Below are 24,244 nucleotides of genomic sequence, written 5' to 3'. Positions count from 1 at the left end.
TATTGGTTTTTTTCCTTTTTTTTTTTTTTTTTTTTTGATAGGCCTGAGAATAAAGATTTAAGACTGGATGCCTATCTGGTGCTTTACTCATCATACACTATCCTATTGCCCACTTACTATGTGTGAGCTAAGCTGAAAAATTCCGTGTGCTGTCAATTTAAAGTTGAAGATGTGCAGCATCTTGTGTATTTTAGTCTCCGGAGTTCATCTCTGCTTTTTTGCAAATTTAGTCTCTTTTCTAAATAATCAAAATTTTTTTTTGGCTGCTAAAGGTTGCAATCTGCCGTGCTCATTTAACAAATTAGTCTCCAATACCTGAATTTCCAAACAGGGAAAAAAACCACATATATTTTTAATAAAAAAATCAAGTAGTAGTTGTGGCTTCAAGATGGTGTATTCTTGGTTTCCTTCTGTTTTTAACTGAAAGGCATTCATTCAGTAGTACACTAAAATATCCTTTAAGCAAGAAGCACTTGACTGTATGCTTTGATCTTATTTCAGCTCTGTAGAAAATCTTATGTTTGGAATTTTTGTAACCAGTTTTGGTATTCCCAAAGCTTTACTAATATTTTCTTGCAGTGGTGTGAGATGTAACCTATGTAAAGCATCCTCTTGTGCATCCTTGCAGTTGTGAAATAGACACTTGCGCTGTATTTCCTGCCATCATGTGTTTGGCTCTAGGCTCTCAGAAAGGAGCAGTCATCTTTGCGTTAAAGCCCCATCGCTTCTCTCTTGTTTTCCTGTTGTGTTTATGAATGTTACGGATTACGCTGGTAAGACCGTCAGAAGCAGTTGTCCCCTAATGTTACCTTTCTTGTATCTTCACTTTGCTGGAACGTGGATCTGAAAAGATTGAGGTACTGACAGAACATGAAGGAACCTCTGCCTTCCTAAATGAAACTACTAGATAGATGGGCAGATAACTGTTTGCTAGTCATGACTAATACCAAAAATGTACTTGCAGCTCAGAAAAAAGAAAATTAAAAAAAAGAAAATAGTTTTCTTCACAAACCAGATTAAAAACTGGTTTATTTAAATCTAGCAAACAGCATTGTAGGCTAGTGAAGCTGGAAATGACCTTTTTCTCAGACTGCCGGAGCTTTAAAGCTTCTCACGCTCATTTTGCATCAAAGTGCTATTTACTTCAGCAGAATTTAATCCTGATTTATTTCGGGTAAGCAAGGACAGAACATAAAGCCACAACGTTTTCTTCTTTCCTCCTCTTGTGTTTCAAACATCTGGTGTTAAAGAGATATTTCATCTCTTGAGATACCTGTAGTTTCTTGAATATAGTACCTGCATCAAACCATCTGGAGCGTTCATCTTCAGCTCTGGTGAATGAGAGTCCCCCTAAGCATGTTCTGTAATACATGGTTTTGCAAAGTAGGTAAGTCAGCAGATAGCAGATCCTAGCCTTAATAGGAACATACATACATTAGGAATCATTTTCCTTAAAATCTTCTTACAAAAGAGATTTATAGGATATTAGATTAAAGAAACAGGGTTTACAGGTGTATTTAGCTTGTTGAATATTGCTGAAACAACCAGCTTTTCATTGAATTACTTTTTAAATCAGGTCTGTCTTCTATGGAATTTAAAAACTAATAATTCAGTAAATTTTTCAGTATTGACAAAGCACTCATACTTTTCATAATACACTTGCAGTCTTTCTGGATTTTCTTCATCCAGACAATATATACCATAGTACATATATTTAATATATTTTATTTAAGTATAAAGCAAAAAAAGATATAAAAGGGGAAAGAGAACATAAGTGGATAATGTGAGAGATCTTCCTACATAATTTGAAAGCAGATCTTTAGTAATGATGCTAGATTCATTATTATAAGAAAGGATTTTAAAAAATAATCACTACCAATTAAGTCTCCTGAAATAGATTTATTGAGGTGTTTAACCTGTCTAACATTGAAATTCCACATCCTTCCAAAATAGTTCCACTGGAAGTTGTACCTTTCAGTGCATTTAGGTACTAGTGATACCTAACGAAGTTTTCAAAATGCTTCTGCAAAATTGTGAGAAATTATGGTTTTATTTTAGACCAAGTAATCTTTACAACACTTTGAAAATATTATCCGTACCTAAAGTTACTTTTACTTTCAAAATAATGAAACAGTTTAAGTGACTGAGATGAAAAGTGTCCTTTAAATGATACTCATTTTAGTGTTTGAAACATTCTTTAAATAACTATTAGTTCTGAATAAAATAGCTGAGCAACACAAAAGTGGCATGTACCTTATTTAAAACTAGCCAATCAGTCACTGCGAGCTAGCCAGATATAGTTGGGAGCCAAATTCCTGGCCCCATATTCACTAGTAATTCAGTAATAATGGTCTAAGGAATGTGATGTAAAATACCAACTCATTTAGAGTATCTTAATATTTCTGTACTCATCATATTTGTCAAAAACGCTCAAACATCTCTTACTGCTGTGGACGATTGCAGTCGATATATTTCTGCTGTAAGGATGATGATATTTGAAGGAAAGCAAGGATAATACGCTCTTGCCAGAAGACTTTATTTTCAAGTCTTTTCAAACAAAAGTTGACTGGTTTTGAGAGTTGTGGGGGTTTATTTTTTTTTACTATTCCTATCAATTTTTTTTTAATAGTCGGAAAAAATCCTATTGGTAGGATTTGGGGGCAGGTTACAAAAAGCATAATGAGGTTATGATATTCTCTTGGACTATTGCAAAAGGCAAAAACCCCCCTGTTTCTCAGGAGGATCATACCATGTCGTAAGGCTGGAGATGGATGTAAAGCTACAAAGAAAGTTGCTCACCAGGTAAGAAGGAATTGTTGAGAAGCACAAATCAAAACAAGTATAGAACATTCTGCTTAAATTGTTGTATCTTCTTTTGTAGTCTGTACGCTGACTTCTGTCTTATTTTGTTTTCAGATTTATGGTAGGCTGTGGTAGATGTGATGATTGGTTTCATGGTGATTGTGTTGGACTGAGTCTTTCTCAAGCGCAGCAGATGGGTGAAGAAGATAAAGAGTATGTGTGTGTGAAATGCTGTGCTGAAGAAGACAAAAAAATGGAGTGTTTTGATCAAAGTGTACCAGATACTCAAGTGAAACTTGAAATCCATAGAGAAGAAAAAGCAATTGAGTGTGAAAAACCAGGGATGTCGAAGCAAACACCTACTTGTAATCTAAACGTAACAACTGAAAAAACAAAGCAAACAGAGGACACTGGGAAGCACAAAGTCAAAATATTCAGACGGGTGAGTCTTACTTAATGCTTAAAGTTCTGTTAATTATTGGGGGTAGAAGGAGTTTCCTCCTAACCCTCTGCCATTTAAAATACCGTATGTCAAACTTTTTTGTGAATCTAATATAAAACTTCTCCATTATTTTTTTCAGAGTTACTTCATTTTCTAACTGGCTTGACTCTTTCGAGATGATATTGCTAAACTCCTCCTATATTGAGCAGGGTTATGTACACATCATATGCATGTGTGTATATACACCTATATATATAGGTGTATATAGAAATGGTGAAGAACTTAGTGCATTTTTCTTTCAGATTTCTAAACTTTTACAGGACATCTGTCAATTCGCTGTCTGATAGAAACCACAGATCTTTTAAATATCTATAAAACAATATGAAAACAGTATTTTAGTTTTCATTGTTTTAACTTCAGATTGTATGTAGAAGAAAATGCCTAAAATTTTAATTAGGGCCTTTCTACTTTCTTTGTGTCTCATTTTACTAATCAAAGGATAATTTGCAAGAGCAGTGAGATGTTTTTATTACAGTTCTTTAGAGTCTTTTAGTATATAGTGTCCTATTCATCATAACTTAATCGTCAGTAATCCTTTTTGTCATTTCTGAATAGTAGTATTGTAATTCTGACATGTAAGCTATTCTGTTTAATTTAGGTTTACATGTGCTTTCTAAACATAAGTGATTTCCTGTGGATACTGGCTAAAACTGGTTAAGGGGTGTTCATTGGTATCCCTGGCTTTTTACAATAGCTAAAACCAGTAGTTTTCAACATAGGCTTAACCGCAAACTGCCTGTGATGTGTCTTCGGCCGATATTTCAAAGAGATTGTTAAGCAATACTTGGCAGTAATTTGGGATATTGTTCAGTAACTTTTCAGAAAATATTATACGGTAGTGCATACATCCAGGGAATTAATTATGCAGTATACTTAAAAAAATGGGAAAAATGAGTGATAATTACATAGTGGTTCATTGTAGCATTCAGTAGCGTGCTAACATGTGTAAATGTTTATTTCAGGAATCTGGTGATGGGAAGAACTTGTCAGAGTCCAGAGACTTGGATACTAAAAAAGGGCAACATGTTCCTGCTCGAAAAGGATCACAAACTGCTGTAATTCCTCGGCGGTCCCCTGAAGATAAAAACGAAAAAATAAGTAAAGAGTCCCTTAGTGTGGTTGAAAGATCCACGAAATCAGGTAGTGAGGTTTGGTGAAGTACTCCACGCTGTAATTCAGATATGTTCAGTGAAGAATGATGACTTCCGTTATAGTATCAGTTTTTCAAACCACATGTGATGGTGATCTGAAGAGCTGTTTGTTCTCACGATGTTTATGATCTTTATTTCTCATTTCTTTTTAAATTTTACTTAGCAGGTAAATGTTTCCTGTGTAGGTGTGTGAGTGTTTCCTATTTGAATAGTAGAGGATGCTCACATAATCAAGAGCGGGAGAAAAAGTACACAAAGACGTCTCTGTATTAAACTTTATTTCACATTGCAGAAAACTTTGAAATACTCTTAAAATACTATCAAATACGTAATGTACATCAAAGTGATTTAATTGCTATATAAATTATACTTTGACTTACTGATGTCTTTTGCACAAATTGACAAATAATTGTATCAACTCATTTCAAAGGGGAACATTGTATTGCACACTGAGCCATCAGATTTTCATCTAAATTTTATTCGAAAGGTTGAAGTATTTCCCCTCCCAGCAACCTCTGTCCCCTCCCCAGCTCCCTTCCAGGAAGCATTATTCTTCTAAAATCATGGTAATATGGAATTGTCATTTGGGACTGAAATCTCAGCAGAAAGGTAGTGAGATTTTGTGTGAGAACTGTCTTTAACTCCTAAACTCAAGCTTTGAATTCATGTCGAAGAAAAAATAAATCTGCTCTTTTGGTCTTTTGCCAATGCTGATGCATTTTAGAAACTCTTTTTGATGGAAGAAAACAATTGAAAATGTCAGGGTTAAATGTAAATCTAAATGTAAGCATTTTATACTGAATGGTATCTTTTAGACTTCAAATACCTTGTTGTTCAACTTTGAAATTCTGAGTCACAAAAATTGACATCCTTTTTAACTGCAAATTACATGGAGTGAAATGAGTCTTTGGCATCCATGAAATAATTGAATTGTTCTAAAATATATTAATTGAACTAGGAGATGACAAAAAGATTTTTAAAATGACGATTTCAGAATACAAGCTAATCTTAAAAATGATTTTTAACAGAGGGGAGGCTTGGCAGTCTCATTTAGGACAATTAGCATAAAATTATTAAGCAGCACATTTGTCTTAATCTCTTAACTGCTTTGAATTATGCTTACAGTGGCATATAGTGGCATCACTTCACTGTTACGGGACTGTGTTTTCAGATGGTTGAAACTGCCAAAGTGTTGCTGGCATGTGGAGGTTTTCCATTTTCCCTGACCCCCTCAGGCTACAACTTTGAAAAGGTTTTAGTCCAGTTCTTCATCCTCCTTCTGAGGAGGAGATGAGCAAAAAAGTATACTGAGCAAATAAAAGCATTATTAGAGCTGCTTTACTTAACAAGCCTAGCATATTCATACTTGAGATCACAGCATGGAGTGGCAAACAGCTGTCTCAGGTCTGTACCACCTTGCTGGTGGCGAAGGGGAAATCAGTAATTTTGATGGGGATCATAGTCGCATTAATGAGAGAGTTGACGATCCAACCACGCAGTCTGCCCAGCGGAAAAGAAAATCTGTCTTCTTATAGCTACTTGAAAATGTAGTTAGTTTGCTTCTGGTATTAATGCATTTTAAGTTGCACTCAGTAGGTGAAAGTAATAATAAAGAAATCAAACACTCAAATTGGATCTTTATCAGTCTTAAATTTGTTTCTTTTTTCAATGTAGGAAGTGAATAAATTAATACCGTTTACTTCCCATTGCTTTCATAAATAGAAGGCTACTGCTCTAAATTAGTGACATATTCACGTTCTGAGACAAATGAGCTTTCAGTTGACACACTGAAAATTAACGTTTGAAGGAATTCGGGTTTTTTGCTTTAATGATTTTAATTTGATCAGAATTTTCCATTTTTTGTATTATTTATGACACAAACCTTATAATGGCCTTGTTTAAGAGTATCTGTTAGCTGAATCAGAAGCTGAGATTACTATAATTGAAATAATTTTGATGGCTAACAGATACGGAAATGCTAAGTTTAATGAAAAACGCTATTTTAAAGTGAAGTTTAATATACTTACAAGTGCTTCCCAGTATATTATTTCTCAGTTTACTCATTGAAAAATTAATCTATGCTTTTGCAAAAATTCAGAGTAAAAAATCCTACTTAAGATCAAGCTAATAAGCACTGGTCATCTTGGTTCAGTGTAGAAGAAAATACCTTAAGTCAAAGAGCAAAAGTCCTGTTTGTTTCTGCTAAGGAAGTTTTTTCTGGATTAATTTATGTAAGGCAAAATCCAAACCAAATTAGAAAAAAAACCCAAAACAACCACCCTGTGAGTCCATTCCTTCTCCTTGAAGGTCAACTCTTAGCAGTTTAAAAATAAAACTTCTTGGCATCTAGCAGCAGTAAAAGTTTATAGCAGTGGCTTGAGTAGCTTACAATTTTTAACTGTGTCTTTTGGTAGGTGTTCACGAGAAACAAGAAATTAAGAAAAAGAAAAATGAGAAAGGATCCATTAGTGCAACACACCTGCCAGCCGTGCCAGCTTCCAAACCTTCTGCTGATCAGATAAGACAAAGTGTCAAGCAGTCTCTTAAGGAAATTCTGATGAAAAGGTAAAGATATATTATTAAATGAAATTATTAATTTGTGTTTGTAATTATTTTCTTTCAGAAGGCAGAGAAAAAAATATTTACTATTTGGAAACATTTGGTAATTTCCGTTGTGTTCTCTCACAGACTGACAGACTCCAGTTTAAAGATTCCTGAGGAGAGAGCGGCAAAAGTTGCCACAAGGATTGAAAGAGAGCTGTTTTCTTTTTTTCGGGACACTGACTCGAAGTATAAGAACAAATACAGAAGTTTAATGTTCAATCTAAAAGATCCTAAAAATAATGTATGTATTACTTGTCTGTTATGCTTTACAGAAATCCTTTATTTGCTGTAGGTTAAAGGAGCAGTATCCTATGTAGATACATTATGAATCCTTTCACAATTTATCCTGTTTGTTATTTTTTTCTGTAGGTTTCCTCATCTCTGATGTTGTTTGTCCTCTTGCACACTCGGTGTTCTCGGTGTTCTTTTTCGCTTGTTCCCCATCAATTCTTCAACTCCTTGCTCCCAGTGTACTTTTTATAGTGGGGTTTCAAAGTGTAGTGGGTATAGCTTGCTTAGTTTAAGTGTTTGTCTTCACCACTGATCTGCTGTTTGGGTGTCCCTGCCCACCCCATAACTCTTTCCTGCTTACTGCGCTTATTTTTGTTTCTGTCCACTAGCTTGTCTCACTGTGCTTTTTCATACCCAGATTTCTCAAGCCTGGTCTTCACTCTCTTTTCTGCTATGAGCCCATTATTCAACGTCATACTCACCTCCTTAACTTCTATCTGTTGTCCTTTTATCAGTTATTCTGATCAAGCTGCTTTGTCTATAGTATTTTACTATTATAATTAGCCAACTGTAAATTATATGAACTTTGCTCATACTGCTAAATTATGTGGGGGTTTTTTACCCTAGGAGTTCAGTTCAGTCAGTCAAGAAGCATAGACATCCTTTTTAATACTAGCTTCTTTCTGCTGTGTAATACAGGGGATTTGCACCTTTACCAAAAAAAAAGTCCGAGTTACTGCTGCAATGGGCATAAACTCACTTTCTCCTTTGGAACAACAGTTAATTATACATCTGATTGTTAAGGGTATATGTAGATACATTCTGTTATGTAGAATAAACGGAACTCTGAAATTAAGCTTTTTATGTTATAAAATCTAGTACCGCTTCCTACAGTGGGAGATAATTACAAAACCACATGATCCATATGGCTGTACAGAATATGTTGTATGTTGCTTCTCTGCTTTATTTCCTGCTGTGAGCTGCTTTTGTCTTGATAGTAATAGTTAACTTTTCTTCTTTCTTCTAGATACTATTTAAGAAAGTACTGAAAGGAGAGGTTACTCCAGACCATCTAATAAAAATGAGCCCGGAAGAACTGGCTTCCAAAGAACTGGCTGCTTGGAGACAGAGAGAAAACAGACACGTGAGATTTGTCAACTTATGTGGTTTAGTTGACTGCCTAAGCATATTTAACTTCTGATTTCAGGTTAAGTGTACGTAGAAAGAACAGAATGCATGTTGCACAAGCAACTCTGACTAATCAGGAGGATCTCTACAATTTATTTAGTATTCAAAACCCAAAGGGTTTGTTAGGACAGAAGTGAAAGAAGTGTAGTAAATTCCTGAAGAGGGGAAACCGTGCATTTTCCTTTGCCGTGCAACTTTGTTGCTGCTTGCTCTTTCTTCTGTCTGAAGAGTGAAGGCTTCTTTGTCCTTATTTCCAACAAGATTCTAAAGCTCTAGCTAGAGCTTTATAGACACCAGTTTCTTAGAAAGGGAGAGAGATCTCTTTGGACAAACCAAACTGAACTGGTGTTGTTTATAACTTACATACTGATGGAGCATGACAATTCACCCACCAAGAAGTAAACCTGAAGCTGAAAACTTGATCTGCCAGTCTGAAGAGCAGTCTAAAGGAAAAAAAAAAAAACAAACCACAAAGTGTAGGAAGTTTATTAGGTTAGTTAGAGCATTACTTTTCTTGAAACAGAAAGTCACACTATATAGCTGTGTTGACAGTTTAGAAAGAGAAGCAGGAATATAAGGAGCTGTATTATTTTTATAAAAGATGCCTTTTTCTTAGATATTACCATGTTTATTGGGCAGTTAGTCCGACGGTAGTTAACTGCAGCTGCTTAGAAATGTCCAGTTTTACAGCATCAAGTTTTTCTAGTTTACAGCAGCTAGATTTGTGTTGGCAGAATCGTTGGTATTTATATGCCACTTCATAGAACTGAAAGGCACAAAATTCAGGTAGTGTTAACTGGTACGCATTTTGTGTTTGGGTTTTATGATACTAGGAATTGTGGGTTATATCAGATGACTTCCAATAAAAAATTGAGTAGGTAGTGTAATGTAGAATAGATGGAAATTCATCCTCTTGAATTCTGTGTGCTCAGAATGAAAGAATGTTCAGTGATAACTGATTCAGTACAGTGTGATGCTGTTTTAGAGACTGCGATTTGCATTGCGACATTAATTATTCCTGTTTTTTCCTTTTCTTTGCATATTGCAACTAGACCTGTTTATGAATCGTGACAACTTTTTGCTAGTTCGTACGCAAAAACAGTTGTTGAATTATTCTGTTATCTCAAAGTTGTTTTGAGGGCCTAGAGAGGCATGAAAAGTTTGTTTATTCTGTAGCTATCTAAAGCCCATCTTTTGTAGTACATCTTCATTACATTTATTTTTATGAATGTCAATAAAATACTGAAAACAGACCATACAAAACAATATTCCACTGCTGTGAGGAACAGCTTCAAAACAGAAGCGCATACTGCTCAAAAATTACTGAAGGGTCCTAAATATTTCAGAGAAATACTTCAAAATTTTTAGAATTTGAAATGGAATACAACATGTAAAATAACTAGCAATGTATCATTTGACTGTATTTTTTCATTTGGCTATTTAAGCAAGACTTTGAGACTGCTATTTACTAATTTTTTTTGAAGTTTTCCCAATGTGTTCAAAAGTAACTGTAGGTATTTGGCGGACAGATAAAGCAATCATAGAATCCTTGTTTCCTTATGAAACCAGGCTTAAAATACTGGGCACAGCCAACACAAACTGTTTCTGGTTTAAGAAGTAGAAATGTGCTTTAAGCAGCAATTTTAGAAATAATGGTTTATGACTTATTTTTTGTGACAGCGTAAAGCAGCAGCGCTGATCAGAATCAGCACATCCATTACTTTAAGAATACATTTAAATATTTTTATTGAGGTAGAGTGTTAAGTTTATGTGCTCAAAAACAAACTCCTGAAAAAGTTAGAAATCTATATGTATTTATGTCCTACATTGTCCCTATTATTATGGGAAAAGATTTGATGCATGGTAGAGTGTTAAGTTTATGTGCTCAAAAACAAACTCCTGAAAAAGTTAGAAATCTATATGTATTTATGTCCTACATTGTCCCTATTATTATGGGAAAAGATTTGATGCACTTTTTTCTTTAACTCTTAGAAAATCAGAATTACCATTCTTATTTAGTGTTGAAGGTCTGCTTTATAACTTGTTTAAATACATGCCTGATAAGTACTCACTGCACTGTAGGTGAAGTTAGACCGGCTGCTTGTGCGTTTGCTTTATGAAACTACTTGAAGCTTGGAAAATAAGAATGTATTCTTTTTTTCCTAGAGGGTTTCCTAATTGCAATCCTATTTTCTGTTGTTATATTTGTGGATTTCCAAATTCTATTATATGAAAGTAAATATAAACAACTTCCTGGTTTTTACAGACAATTGAAATGATTGAGAAAGAACAGAGGGAAGTTGAAAGAAGACCTATCACAAAAATTACTCACAAAGGAGAAATAGAAATTGAAAGTGAAACACCAATAAAAGAACAAGAGGAAGTTATGGAAATTCAGGTAGAAAAGAAAACATGGCAACACAGTGCATTTAGTTCATAGATAATATGGTTGTAAAGTGGTTTGTTTATGATTTTTTTTGTTCAGATCTGTAACTATCTGTTAGGTCTGTTTTGAGTTTAATTTTTCTTTTAACCTCATTGACTTTCACTTCCAGGGCTGGTGGTTTTTTTGTTTTTTCCATGTTTTGTCCATGACTGTATGATGAATTCTGGCATTATATTGCCAGAATATATTGGAAAATATTCTAAATCTTATCTAAAATATATTTAGGAATACCAGTTCATTCTTTTAATGCATTTGTAGATTTTGCAATAGCCTTTTAGGCTATACAGCTGAAGGGAGAGTTTTATGTCTGAAGGGAAGAAAATACCATAAAATATTTAAACAATATGAATAGCAATATTAGGAATATTAACAGAGGAAAAAAAGGCTAACTGAAATGTGTTTGACTTTTCTTAGGAACCTAATATAAAAGTATTTGAGAAGTCAGAGGAAGCTGAAAAAGATAAAGAAATAAATGAATTTGCATCTCCAGATACCACAAGTCAACATAAAAATCATCTCTTCGATCTTAACTGCAAAATCTGCATAGGTAATTTTGAAAAACATGTCAACATAAATACATCATGCTTGTATCATGCTTTTCAGACAGAAGTCTCAGTATACCTCAAGAATGTAAATAAATGTGGGTTTTTTTTCCTAGCTTGCTGACAAAGATGTGGAAGCAGTGTTTTACTTCATAATTTACAAAAGAGTATTAAAATGATAGGCTATTGGCGTAAAGTTGTCTTCTATTTAAAAAAAAGAAGACTGCAGAGAAAGAAATCCCTTTAGTGGGTGTACATGCTATTGTTGATTCCTCATTTCTTTATCCTATGCCACTACATTGGCAATATTTATGTATAATATTGTATAAATATATACAATGTATAAATTTATACATTATATAAAATGTTATCATTTCTTTATCCTATCCCACTTCAATGGCAATATGTAGTATTTTTGGTGTGTCTTCCATATCTTCAGAGGAAGTCCTCTTTTGTTTCTTTAATAAGAAAATAAAAACCATTGCAATTCATTCTCTGCAGGCCGAATGGCACCACCTACTGATGATCTTTCTGCGAAAAAAGTGAAAGTGTCTGTTGGAGTTGCACGGAAGCAGTCAGACAATGAAGCAGAGAGCATTGCAGACGCACTTTCTTCAACATCAAGTATTTTAGCTTCAGAATTACTGGAAGATGATAAGCAAGACTCATCAAAATCATCATTCACACCTCTCCCAAAGTAATATAAACTATAGAAACAGTATTTTTAAATGAAAGACGTTATTAATCTTGTTAAGCTATTATGACTAAAGTTAATTTTTTTTAATGGCGTTTCATTAATCCATTTGTGTACTTGAAGTTGTGCACCTCTTCTTAGGAATGGGGTTATCTGCTGGAGTAAATGATGCTATGCATTTATATAAATAATACTACATATATTGTTGTGATTACAAATGTATAATTACCACATTTTCTTTTGGGGAAGAGTAAACTACCTGACGTTTTCTGGTGCAACAAGGCCTAAAAAGGCAGCTGAGTTCATATTTAAAAAGTCAGAATATAGATTTCATATTGTATTTTGCTATTAAGTAACGTGGTATGTACAGTGCTACAATTGAGTGAGTGTGTGTTTGTATATATGTATATATAAAGCTAGGGAGTTTGAGATTGCTCTAAACAGAGCATTTACACTGATAAATCAGGCTAGTTTCAAATCTCAAAGCAACACTTTTCTAGAAATGACAGTTAACAGCAGCTTCTTTGATGTTTTGCCATATTTGCTGTCAGCTCTCTCTTCATTTTCTTCCGCGCTCTACTCTGCTACCCACTAAAGAGGGAATTGCAATTTGAGGCTGTTTTTTTTCTGGTTTGAGGAAGGGATTGCTAGAAAAACATTGACTTCCAGTTATTTAGAATTGACCAGAGTTCGTGCTGAAATTCTGCCTTTATCAGGACAGTGGGATCCTTTACCGAGAACAGTGGACTTTGTTGTTTGAATAGCTTGCTGAAGATTCAAAGTAGTCATTTCTAGTGTAGACAGAATGAAACATAGGTTATTGTGTTACTGTAACAGCACATCTGGTACTACTGGGCAGATAGCTTAAAACTGCTAATAGCATGCCTAGAATATTTTGATAACAGCATTTTGGAAAATGTTGAAATGTGGCTGTAACCTTTTCCATGAGGAAACCCCCAGGCTGAGAAACACTCTCCTGTGAAAATTTAAGTCTTTCCGTTTATTCCTTGCAGCTGCTTTGTTGACAAAACTGAGGCTTTTTTTTGAAGGGGGGAAAAATGCTATTTTGTACAGTCGATGATATTGGAATTGGGAGGAGGCGCTCACAGAAGCTGTGGAAGTGATGCATGCGTGAGAAGAGATGAGGAGCCAGCTTGTGGGACAAGGGAAGGGGGATGCAGGTATTCAGGTGGTGGACAGGCAGTGTTGCAACAAAATGTAGGAGCTAGGAAAGCAGGGTGAAGATAGGCCAGCAGGCAGTATGTCGTCTTCTCCTCCCCTCGCTGTGGCAGGGGAAGATCTTACTGGGTCTGCAGCACCTATATGTGTTTGTGTGTACTCTTCAGTAGCATTTAATAACTCTTGGACTAAGTAACTTCTCCATTCTCAAAAGATACAGTAGTGAACTAATGTGCTGCTTATCTGACGGTCCTTCATGTAACATATATCTACTCCACTGGAAGATGAGAAACATGGTTGTCTGCCTATCTCTTTTCATTGACCCTCAAGTATGTTTAACTGAAAAAGAAAATTCTTAATGACACATAATTTCTTTCACAAAGAAATATTATGATTTACATGATCTTACATTGATATATCATGTTCTAAACAAAGTGGGGTTTTGTTTGTCTTTTTTTAGGTCAGAAACACCTGGTACTGTGGAATGTGAAAGTCTCTTTCTGGCACGCCTGAATTTCATCTGGAAGGGTTTTATCAATATGCCTTCAGTGGCAAAGTTTGTTATTAAGGCTTATCCAGTTTCTGGCTCTTTCGAGTATTTAACGGAGGTACTTATATTTACTGCAAAGAATGAAAAATTCATGTATTAACTTCAGCAACTTGTTTACCTTGCAGGCTAATAATAGTATAATGATGAAAGGCAGTGAAGCATGATCATTGTACTGAGTAAAGTATTTGTGGGAGGACGTAGGTTAGGGTATATATTTGTAAGTAAAGTATTTTTCAGTTTGTCCTACATGGACTCATGGTTCATCAGTATTCAAGTTCTTTGATATATTTTAAGATGTTTTGCTCTCATCTCACTATAAGATGTTTCTTGAGGATGAGCAGCAGTATTTCCAGAGCTGGTTTTATAAAAGTTGAACTGTTTTTTGTTTATTATGGAGAATCTTCTGTAGTATAAAGTAGCAGGGAAAGATAGGACAAAATTTGCTACTGAAATAACCACCTTGGTGGCATCCATTTTCTGAATTAGAGGTGGGAAAATTATAGCTCAGTTTTGAATTCAAAGCGTTAAACAAATAGATACCAATGTTTGGAAGAGAAGTGTCTACTGGTGGTTTCTGTTGACAGTGCAAGAAGTGTTCTCATCTTCTACAACAGAAACCTGTGTAACAGGGTTTCTTTTTTTGCCTATCTGATGGCATTTCTGCTCCTAACCTTCAATTGTAAGACTAAATTGTCCCTAAAAAAAAAAAAAGTTTATGCAGTGTTCTCTTCAGTGTCTGAGAGGCAGGAAAAGGATGCAACTGCTTATAATAGTTGTCTTTGTGTCATAAAATAAAGATCAGAGAGCTCAAAAGGCTCAGTGTTACTTCTCGCCAGTGACACAGGATGCATCAGCTTTCTAATTAAACGGACTTAGGTCTTCTATTAATGTGATTATCTTTAGTTTGCTGTAAATCTTCACTGAAGTGCAGGGCATGCAGTACCCTTTAATACTAAAGGATTTTTTACGAATATGGTGTGCTTTTCAAAACTCTTCTGCTTTATTTCAAAAAACTGTTTTTTCTTAGGTGTTCCTAAATGATTCTGAAAGTCTATTTTTGTTACTTGGATATTATTGAATTCACTATTCACAAGATCAAGTTTATGTCTATACATGCACGTGTGTGTATGTTACGTTTTTCCCTCATGATTAAGATTCTGGAAGTTTATTATATTCCTTCATAGGTGTGGGGCTCTCATAGCAGTTTGATCTTACAGATAACTTGAGTGTTTCTAGAACACGGTACAGTTATGTTTGCAGTTAATGTTACTGAAATAAATAATTTTGGGGAAGGTATAGTGAACAGTATTGAATGATAACTAATTTAGTACAAATCATTAACTTTGCACTGAAAATCCTAATTTAAATATCCAAACCTTAAATGTAAATTAATTTGTTTCTACTGTTGTAACTTCTACTGATATTTTAAAATTATAATTTAAGAACTGTAAGAATTCAGTATGTTTTGAATATATGAAATAGATACTGGATGAAGGATTTACCACAATTTTTACATTGGATTCAGACTTCTGTTGTCCTTTCTCATAGGATTTACCTGATAGTATTCAAGTAGGTGGCAGGATATCTCCTCACACTGTCTGGGAGTATGTAGAAAAAATCAAAGCTTCAGGGACCAAGGTAAGAATTTTAAGTATTGAAGGCTTGCTGTTTAAGATATATCCTATTCACCCTAAAGATCTTTTTTTTTTTTCCTGGAACATTTGTGAAATACATGACGCTTTAAGGATAGCTGACGGTTATGTTGAATGGGATGGATGGCAGCTGGTGGCGTTTTTCTCACTATCTAACCTTAACCTGCCGTTTGCTGTTTGAGAATACTTGTATTCCTTTGAGACAGTAACTCATCATGAATGTCTGGACACCACTTCACATGTCTCAGGTGTTACCCTTTTGTTTTGGTACTGTTACAGTATGCAAAACCATCTCAATGGTCCTTTGCTGGACTTGTCCCACTGTGTGCAGGTTGTCCTTGGGCTGGGGAACCCAAAACTAGATAGTGTTCTCCAGATGCTCTCTCACAAGTGCTGGATAGAAGGGAATAATCATTTCCTTTGGCCTGCTGGCTGCTCCAGTTCTGACACCCAGCATGCCGTTGGCCTTCTTGGCACGGACGCGTTGCTGGTTCACATTCAATTTGTCCACCAGGACCCCCGCGTCCTTTTATGCCAAGCTGCTTTCTAGCCAGTCAGTCCCCTGGCCTGTCCTGGTGCATGGGATTACTCCATCGCAAGGCGCAAGATTTTGCGTTTGCCTTTGCTGACCTTCGTGAAGGTCAGCCCATTTTTTTCAGCCTGCTGAGGTCCCTCTGAATGGCAGCCCACACTCTTCAGCATATCGACCACTGCCCCTACTTAGGTGCCATCTCAGTTTTGCAGAGAGTCTCCTGTCCCATCTTCCAGGTCGTTAATTAAGCCATTAAACAGCATCAGCCCCAGCATTGACTCCTGAGCTGGGCTTTGGTCGTAATTCTGGGATCTGAATACTGGTCTTTCCCTAGTATTAATGGATATCTCTGACACAATAGACTACAAAATAAAGCTTTCTAGTAATGTTAAGGGCGGGGAGGGGAATAATTACTTGGAAGCTGGCATGCTTCCCTAAAACTTGTTACTTAGCTGGCTGATAAAATGTTGGCTTTTCTGTCATGCACTGTAATTCATTTTTTTTATACTAAATGCTTTTTATTTGTTTTCTCCAGTTTTCCTTAATTATTTTTGGCCCTGTTTCTGCTCCTTCTGTCTCCTCTGTTGTTCTCTGCATTCTTGAGGAGGCTTTTTCTCCTCCTCTGAACTGTGCTTTTAAATAAAGAGCAGTCACTAAAACAATTAAAACTTCATAGAAAAATGTATCTGACCATCTTTTTCTCTCTCTTCTTGTAAACAGGAGATCTGTGTAGTTCGCTTTACCCCTGTAACTGAAGAGGATCAGATATCCTATGCGTTGTTGTTTGCCTATTTCAGCAGTAGAAAACGTTATGGTGTGGCAGCCAATAACATGAAGCAAGTGAAAGATTTGTACCTCATCCCTTTAGGTTCGTCAGATAAAGTCCCACATCATCTTGTGCCTTTTGATGGGCCTGGTAAGTACAGCGTGGAATTTGGAACGTTATTATCGTAACGCTACTTAAAGAAGTTTACAACAGAAATATTTAAAAATGTCAGCTATTCTGTTCCAACATGTCATGAGTTTTCCGTAGTATTATATTACCTTCCTTGAAAAGACATTGATTTCCCATTGTAAGGTTATTCTGATACTTTAAAGTATTGTTGTCAAAAAAATTAGTGTGTGTAACTTTGTTTTATGTTTACTACATTCTTCTAACCCAGGTGGCTTTGTAGGTCACAATCTCGGTAAATTCAGTGATGCAAGTGAACTATGATAGTAGTCATACTGAGATTGAAATTGATACTGTAACTTTAAAATAGTATTTTTTATTATTTGAAATGTACTAATTCCTTTTTTCTCAAGTGTTCCAAACTTACTTTAAAAAAAAAAAAAAAGACAGGCATGGAAAGTTTAAAAACCAGGCAGGCGAGGGAGAAAAGATCCAGAAATGTCTCTCAGTAGTTCTGCTTACACCTGAGTTATTTTCTATCAATTTATTTTGGTTTTAAAAAATTTGTGGATGATTTCTTCTTTTGAGATAGGCAGGGCCGAAACAAAGATTTTTTTTTTTTTTTTTTTTTTTTTTCCAAGAACCTAAATTATACAAAACAAAATACATAGTGAAGAGATAGCTAATAGCATACCTTGAAACACAGTGCCTTCCTGGAATGAGGGAAGTGTTTTGGAAAGTCACTTTTGGTAAATCTTTGAAGAAGTATGTCTAACACAAATTGATTTAGGCGGCTTTGTGGTTGCAAGTGTGCTATTTACTTTTTTTTTTTCCTCTTGTGCTTTGCTACCACTGTTACCAGACTGTAGCTGTGTTAGACTAACATGATGTTTAACTTCTGTGGTTTTTCTTATGTGACTAGGTGTCCTATATAACTGTCTTGTATTCTGTATTTGGAAGTTATAGTGGGCGATGTAGTACCTAAAGCAATTTTAATTTGTGATGTTTGAAGTCATAATTTTTATGTTGGAAATACATGTTTTGATTATTTTAAGTATTTTGTTTACGTTTAATGATAGAAATTTCAAATGTCATAAAATGAATACTTTCTGTAATATGTAAGAGTATGGGGGGTTATTTTTGTTAAAATGATTGCCTTAACCAAAACATAAGGAGATGATAAATTGCTGTTACAATTTTGTACAGGGATTGAAATACATCGACCAAATCTACTACTGGGATTGATAATTCGCCAGAAAATGAAGAGGCAGATTACTGCTGTTGCAAGTGTTACTAGTAGTTTTGTGGATGAAGCTTCTGAAAGTACCTTGAGTAACTTGCCACCAGAGAAGAAAAGCAAGCCAAACAAACCTGAAGTCTCTCATCATGAGTTGGCACTAGAAGAAGAAGAGGAAAATGATTTTTTTAATTCCTTCACAACTGTGCTACACAAGCAGAGAAATAAACCTCAGCAATCTAACATAGAAGATGTTCCAGCAGTTATTGAACCGTTGGTGGAAAGTACCAAACATGAACCACCGAAGCCTCTCAGATTTCTTCCTGGAGTCCTGGTTGGATGGGAAAATCAGCCTTCTACTCTGGAGCTAGCAAATAAACCGTTGCCAGTGGATGATATTCTCCAAAGCCTGTTGGGTACGACAGGGCAGGTATATGAACACAGCAAGTCAGAAGCGAGTCCCAGTGAAGACATACCATTATTAAATGAACAAGCAACCTTAAAAGAAGAAAACATGGATGTTGCTGAGGTAACTACTGAAGTTAGTGAAGCGAAGACTGGTTTGGATGATCTACAAGAATCCGCTAATGCTGCTGTAACTGTGGATGCAGCAGCTGTAGGGACCTCAAGTTCTGCAAGAAGTGCTGGATCTTTGATAGGGCTGAGTCTTAAGGGAAAACCTCCAGATGTCTCCACAGAAGCATTTTTAGCAAATTTATCTGCTCAGTCACAGAATAAAGAAACTGAAGAAAGTAAAGAAAATGACCCAAAGCGGCAGTTACCCGACAAGGATAATGTTGCACAGGAAGTTAGAAGGACCACAAATTCGAGCTTTTCTTCTTCCTCATCAAATGCAGGGAAAAAAACCAATGAGAACAGCGTTAATGTAGGCTCTGCCGAAGGTACCACTGCTAATACCTCTAAATCACCACCATTTATTAATCTTAAAAGAGACCCGCGACAGGCAGCTGGACGAAGCCAGCAGACTAATGCTTCGGAAAACAAGGAAGGAGACGTTAGCAGAAATGAAGACCGACAGAATGCTTCAGGAAATGATCAAATGGAACCGGAGAATAAACAGTCTTCTGGAGAAGTGGGCTTAAACCTGTATCAAAGTGATGCGCAAACCAATGAGACGCAGTACAGTTCAACTGCAGCAAAAGCAGATAACGCAGGTGCATCACAAGTGGAAGATACCAAACACTCACAGGAAGATGCACTGATGCAAAACATTGAAACAGTGAACTCATTTAGAAGAGGACCAGCACCAACTTCATCTCATTTTGAAACCGAAAACTCTTCTCGTTCTGAATTTATTTCCAAAGTCCCAAGCCCTATTACAAGTGGCAGCTTCTCATCTGTTAGACCTCCACAGCAGAATTTTCAGCATCCTAAATCTAATCCACCTGGATTTCAGTTTCAGGCTCCTGCACCTCATAACTTCCCTCCACAAAACAACCCTATGTTTGGATTTCCTCCTCATTTACCACCTCCGCTTCTTCCTCCTCCAGGCTTTGGCTTTCCTCAAAATCCAATGATGCCATGGCCACCAGTAGCTCATTTATCAGGTCAGCCACCACACTATGCCGGACCCATTGCACAAGGGCTACCAGTGGCTCACAAACAATCAAGATTTTTGGGGCCAGAAAATTTTTTTCAGAGTAAAGACAGTAGGAGACCAGAAAGACGCCACAGCGATCCTTGGGGCAGACAAGAACAGCATTTGGAGAGAGGGTTCAGTAGAGGAAAAAATGATCAACATAGACAAAGATTTTACAGTGAATCCCATCACCAAAAGAAAGACAGACATGAAAAAGAGTGGAACAACGAAAAATACTGGGAGCAGCAAGATTCTGAAAGAAATAGACGCCGAGACAGAAACCAGGAAAAAGACAGAGAGAGGAAGAGTAGAGAGGAAGGACAGAGAGACAAAGAAAGATTGCGATCTCCACACAGTGATAAGGCTGCTGATGGAAAAAGCCCCAGAGAGACTAGAAATCTGGAAAAAAAGACAGAGAAGCCTAAAAGTGAAGAACAGGCTCATGAAAAAGATAAGGAGAGGGAGAAAAGCAAAGAGAAGCATAGAGAACGAGAAAGTGAAAAGAACAGAGAGAGACATAGGGACCACAGTGACAGAACTAAAAGCAAAAGGTAAAAAGATGCAGGCAGCCTTTTAAAATCCTATTTAAATAAACTGTTAGAGTAATGTCGTAAAACTTTGTATAAAAAGAAGAAAAAAAAGCCTGCTAGGATTGTGCCATCTTTTTTATTCAGTGTTGGTGTTTTGCAGAAACAAGTCTGTGTTTTGGTACCACTCGATGTACCAATACTCATCCTTTTTTTCATTATACCAACTATCGCTAGAAGTAGGAGTTTAATATTTTTAAAAGTTTTACATTGCTGTATATTCAAAATTTTAAAGATTTCTTTTATTAATATGCAATAAAGGCTTAGAAATTTTCTTAGCTGATGAAGTTGGCTTTTAGTCAAGTCCGCAATATAGTTGCTGCCTTTGGTAATTTGTGCTCTCTTCTGTTTTAAGATGCTCTGGTAATTTTAAAGATGAATTTCATACAATAACCTTCTTTTTAAATTGCACTGTTTTTAAAGACTGTAGCAAAGCCTCAGAATCCACACACATTACAACAAAATGTAATATGCTCAGTGGTGTGAAGAGTTGTTTTTGTTTTTTTTAAATTATTCAGTAGTACAATAAAATAATTCAAGTGTATTTCATTAGTTTTTCAAGTATTTCCTAAGCATCTGAAGCAGTTTGTGACCAGAAATTGGAAGGCTGAGCTGCTCGAATGTTATTGCTTTAAACTGCACTTGTTTTAATAAGAAAGCATTTTTAACCTAAATTCTTGAAAATATGATTTGTAGTAGTAAATTCATTTCTCCCACCATTTTCCATGCTTTAAAAACTTGAATACCTAAGCTTGTACATTACTTTGTGTTTTGCTATCCTTTTTACTGTAAAATGTAAATATTTTAAGGGATATTTTGATTCTAAAATGATAAAACTTTCTCACATACTGTGTGTGTTTGATTTCATAGGTGTGAAACTGTAGGGTAAATGAACATCGCAGGCTGAGTTACAGAACGCCACATTCATTGTACACTTCATGGCTTGGTCGTTTTGAGTTTCGGGGGGCGAAGAGGGGGGAGAAGGGCAGAAGGGTGTTTGTACCATTGGCACTTCTTGTAAATTGATACTTTGTAGTGGCTACTTTCCACTGATGCAAAACAAAAAGCCAAAAAAAAAAAAGGCAAACCTGAAAACAAACTAAAATCTCCTGCTCTTCTTAAAATACACTGGTCACTTTGTTGAGTCTGTCAGAAACAACAAAAATATTCCATTATATAAAGAAAAACTGTTTTTCAGCATTTTGTTTTTCACTTGTGAGTACATGACCTTATGTACTGATGTAGCATTTTGCACTTTGCTCTAGAAAAGCCTCTTCTTTCCAGAAAGGTCTTTCCAGTTTAACAACACACTAATTTTTAGTTTTTAATTAGGAATATATTTCAAGGTAAAATGTCATTTGGATACCTTGCAGGTAGCTTCATGGTCAAATTGACTAAAATTAAAAATCTTGCACCGAACAAAGGGGGCGTTAGGCTTTTATTAAGTAATGTTTCTTAGATTCATAGTTGAGAAGATTCATAAAGAAAAAATCCTCAGTTTGTTAGTCACTAGAAGCAATATTTAAACTTTTTAATTTTTATAGCATGATAACATGATGTGATTAAATTAGTCTTTTCCAAATTAATTCCATGATCTCTATAGCAGTAGTGCCATTGAATATATCTGGTGGTATTATGCACGTGTTGCGTTGTTTAAATATTTACATCAGGGTTCTTTAGAGACAGAAGTGCACCAAAGCATTGTTCTGGTGTTTGGAGTAAGTTTTATGTCGGCAGCTCTGCTTGTGAAGGTTTTCTTTTGACCTGTTCAAAAGTGGTCTACTCCTGGTGCCCTGGCGATCCGTCTCTCACATCCATTTGTGCTCTAAAAATAAACTGGGAGCAATGAAAATTGCAACTGTCTTTACAGAAGGGACGAGAATGCTTTCTGCCAGAACTACCAGAAATAATTTGTTTGGAAAGAATATGTAAACATTTTCCAAGTTTGCCAAGTGCTTTACTACCTGCCTCTTGTATGTAGAACCCGAAGAGAGCCACAGTAAAACAGCTCTTGAGGGAGAGTTTTATTAAGAGTTTATATTAACAAGCAGCGACAGTTTCCAGGATTTGGTCCTAGAATCTGAGTTAGTGTAATGGGAATAAATCCTGCTACTACAGGAATAAAGGATGTTGTCTTCTCCATTGCCTTCAGTCACTCTCCTTCCAACACTCGTGGTAGCTGGGAGTGCTCCGATTACTTGTTACTTGTTTTACACTGAATCGCTGCTCAGGCCACAACAAGCAGTGTGCACTGATGAGGAACTGGCAGTACGCCAGGAGCCCCAGGGAGAACAGGATAAACCCTGAATATGCTCCCTTCCCCAGCATCACATGGCTGTAAAAGGCCGCCCTAAGACAAACTGGAAGAGGAGAAGAATCTGGAGCCAGCTCAAATGCCGAGTGGGCTTCATGAGCTGCCTGTTGGGAAGAGGGGAAGAAGCTCCATTGCATCAGGCTGATCGCTTGAGGGCACAGAGCAGCTGAAGAAGATAGAAAGAACCTCACAGAGATGTTTGCAGATCCTTATTAAAACATCTCGGGGTAGTTCCATCACCCCCTCACCTTAGTTATCTTCAAGTCATCTGTAACTGACTTGGCAGTGCATTCATTGCTACGTAATAATTATGGTCATGTGGCAAATAACACGTGTCACCTAGTTTTACTGTGCTTGTTGTCTCTGCTCCATATCTGCTTTATGGAAAGACCAAAAAAAAAAAAAAAATCTGAAATAGTTACTTGTTTCTGATGGGTACCCAGTGAAGGCTTGTATTCGGAGAATTTCCATGCAAGGAGGTGGTGGTTTACTATGTACTTTTGAGCAATAGTAAAGGAAAAGATAGGCATCGATCACTATTTTTTTATTTAAGTATTTTACTTATACAGTAAGCCATCAGTCAAATGAGAAATGTAGATACCATCATAAATCATTTGTTTAAGCACATTAAAATGTAACTTGATTTATTTTGTTTTTATTGCTCACTAAACTAGAATATAACTGAGCTTTTTCAGAAGGAATAGCGTTTTTACATTTATGTATGAAGAGCTGTATTTACTTTTGAGATTATAAAGTCACGAAAAATGTAGTCCTGGAAATTCAATTTACTGTGGTCAAAACCTTTGTCTAGTAAAATTTCAAAATCTCGTTTAGGGGCATATAAGCCAGAAAGGTATAGCTAAAGCAAAGCAGTTCTTAAAGTTTCTAGTTTTTAAGCTGTTAGGAACAGAAGTTATTTGTAGGCAGACTGCCACATTCCCGCATTCCAGTTGTGAATGGTTAAAACAAAGTTTTCATGGAGTCAAACAGGGGAGACCTCTGCTGGAGAAAAACAGCAGGCATATTTTATATCTGTTCAGTAATTAAGTAAAATTCCTTTTCTGCTCTTAAAATCATTCTTTGTAATATTTTAGTGCAAAGACAGGCTTAAGTTCTACCCTTTTACATAAATACATACCTGATGGATAGAGACTCAGAAGGGAGGGAGAACAACTTCATTACCTTTGTGGACTTAAGAAGTAATTACAGATGTTACGATTTTAAAAATTCTCATTACATAAACGTGTGCTTTTTGCCCCAAGTACACCTTTTCTCCCCCCCAATTCAGTTTTTACACTTGATTTTAATATTACAAAATTATAAAAGAGAAACTGCATTCTAATAAAATTCTAGAGTTTTGGAGAAACAGGTAAGTTGTCCTCATGGAGCAACAAACAACTGATACTGGAGTGACGGTTGGCTTTAAATTCTCATTACATAAACGTGTGCTTTTTGCCCCAAGTACACCTTTTCTCCCCCCCAATTCAGTTTTTACACTTGATTTTAATATTACAAAATTATAAAAGAGAAACTGCATTCTA

The 24,244-nt window shown here is 35.9% G+C and overlaps 1 protein-coding gene across 4 annotated transcripts in view; it reads left to right on the top strand.

Moving 5' to 3' along the window:
- PHF3 (PHD finger protein 3) overlaps window positions 1-21,238 on the top strand; it is a 44,220-nt gene extending 22,982 nt beyond the window's left edge. For all 4 annotated transcript variants that reach the window (XM_009279717.2, XM_009279719.1, XM_019472188.1 and 1 more), the window contains 12 exons: window positions 2,917-3,244; window positions 4,267-4,444; window positions 6,870-7,020; window positions 7,144-7,300; window positions 8,318-8,434; window positions 10,745-10,876; window positions 11,339-11,471; window positions 11,968-12,163; window positions 13,800-13,947; window positions 15,438-15,527; window positions 16,794-16,989; window positions 18,172-21,238. In XM_009279717.2, coding sequence (XP_009277992.1) covers window positions 2,917-3,244; window positions 4,267-4,444; window positions 6,870-7,020; window positions 7,144-7,300; window positions 8,318-8,434; window positions 10,745-10,876; window positions 11,339-11,471; window positions 11,968-12,163; window positions 13,800-13,947; window positions 15,438-15,527; window positions 16,794-16,989; window positions 18,172-20,357 — 4,012 coding nt within the window. In that variant the 3' untranslated portion in view covers window positions 20,358-21,238. The remainder of the gene's footprint in view (window positions 1-2,916; window positions 3,245-4,266; window positions 4,445-6,869; window positions 7,021-7,143; window positions 7,301-8,317; window positions 8,435-10,744; window positions 10,877-11,338; window positions 11,472-11,967; window positions 12,164-13,799; window positions 13,948-15,437; window positions 15,528-16,793; window positions 16,990-18,171) is intronic.
- Window positions 21,239-24,244: the final 3,006 nt, after the last annotated feature.

This window comes from Aptenodytes forsteri, unplaced genomic scaffold (assembly GCF_000699145.1).
Source record: "Aptenodytes forsteri isolate BGI_AS27 unplaced genomic scaffold, ASM69914v1 Scaffold115, whole genome shotgun sequence".
Classification (NCBI taxonomy): domain Eukaryota; kingdom Metazoa; phylum Chordata; class Aves; order Sphenisciformes; family Spheniscidae; genus Aptenodytes; species Aptenodytes forsteri.
This window is presented reverse-complemented; position numbering and strand designations above follow the sequence as displayed.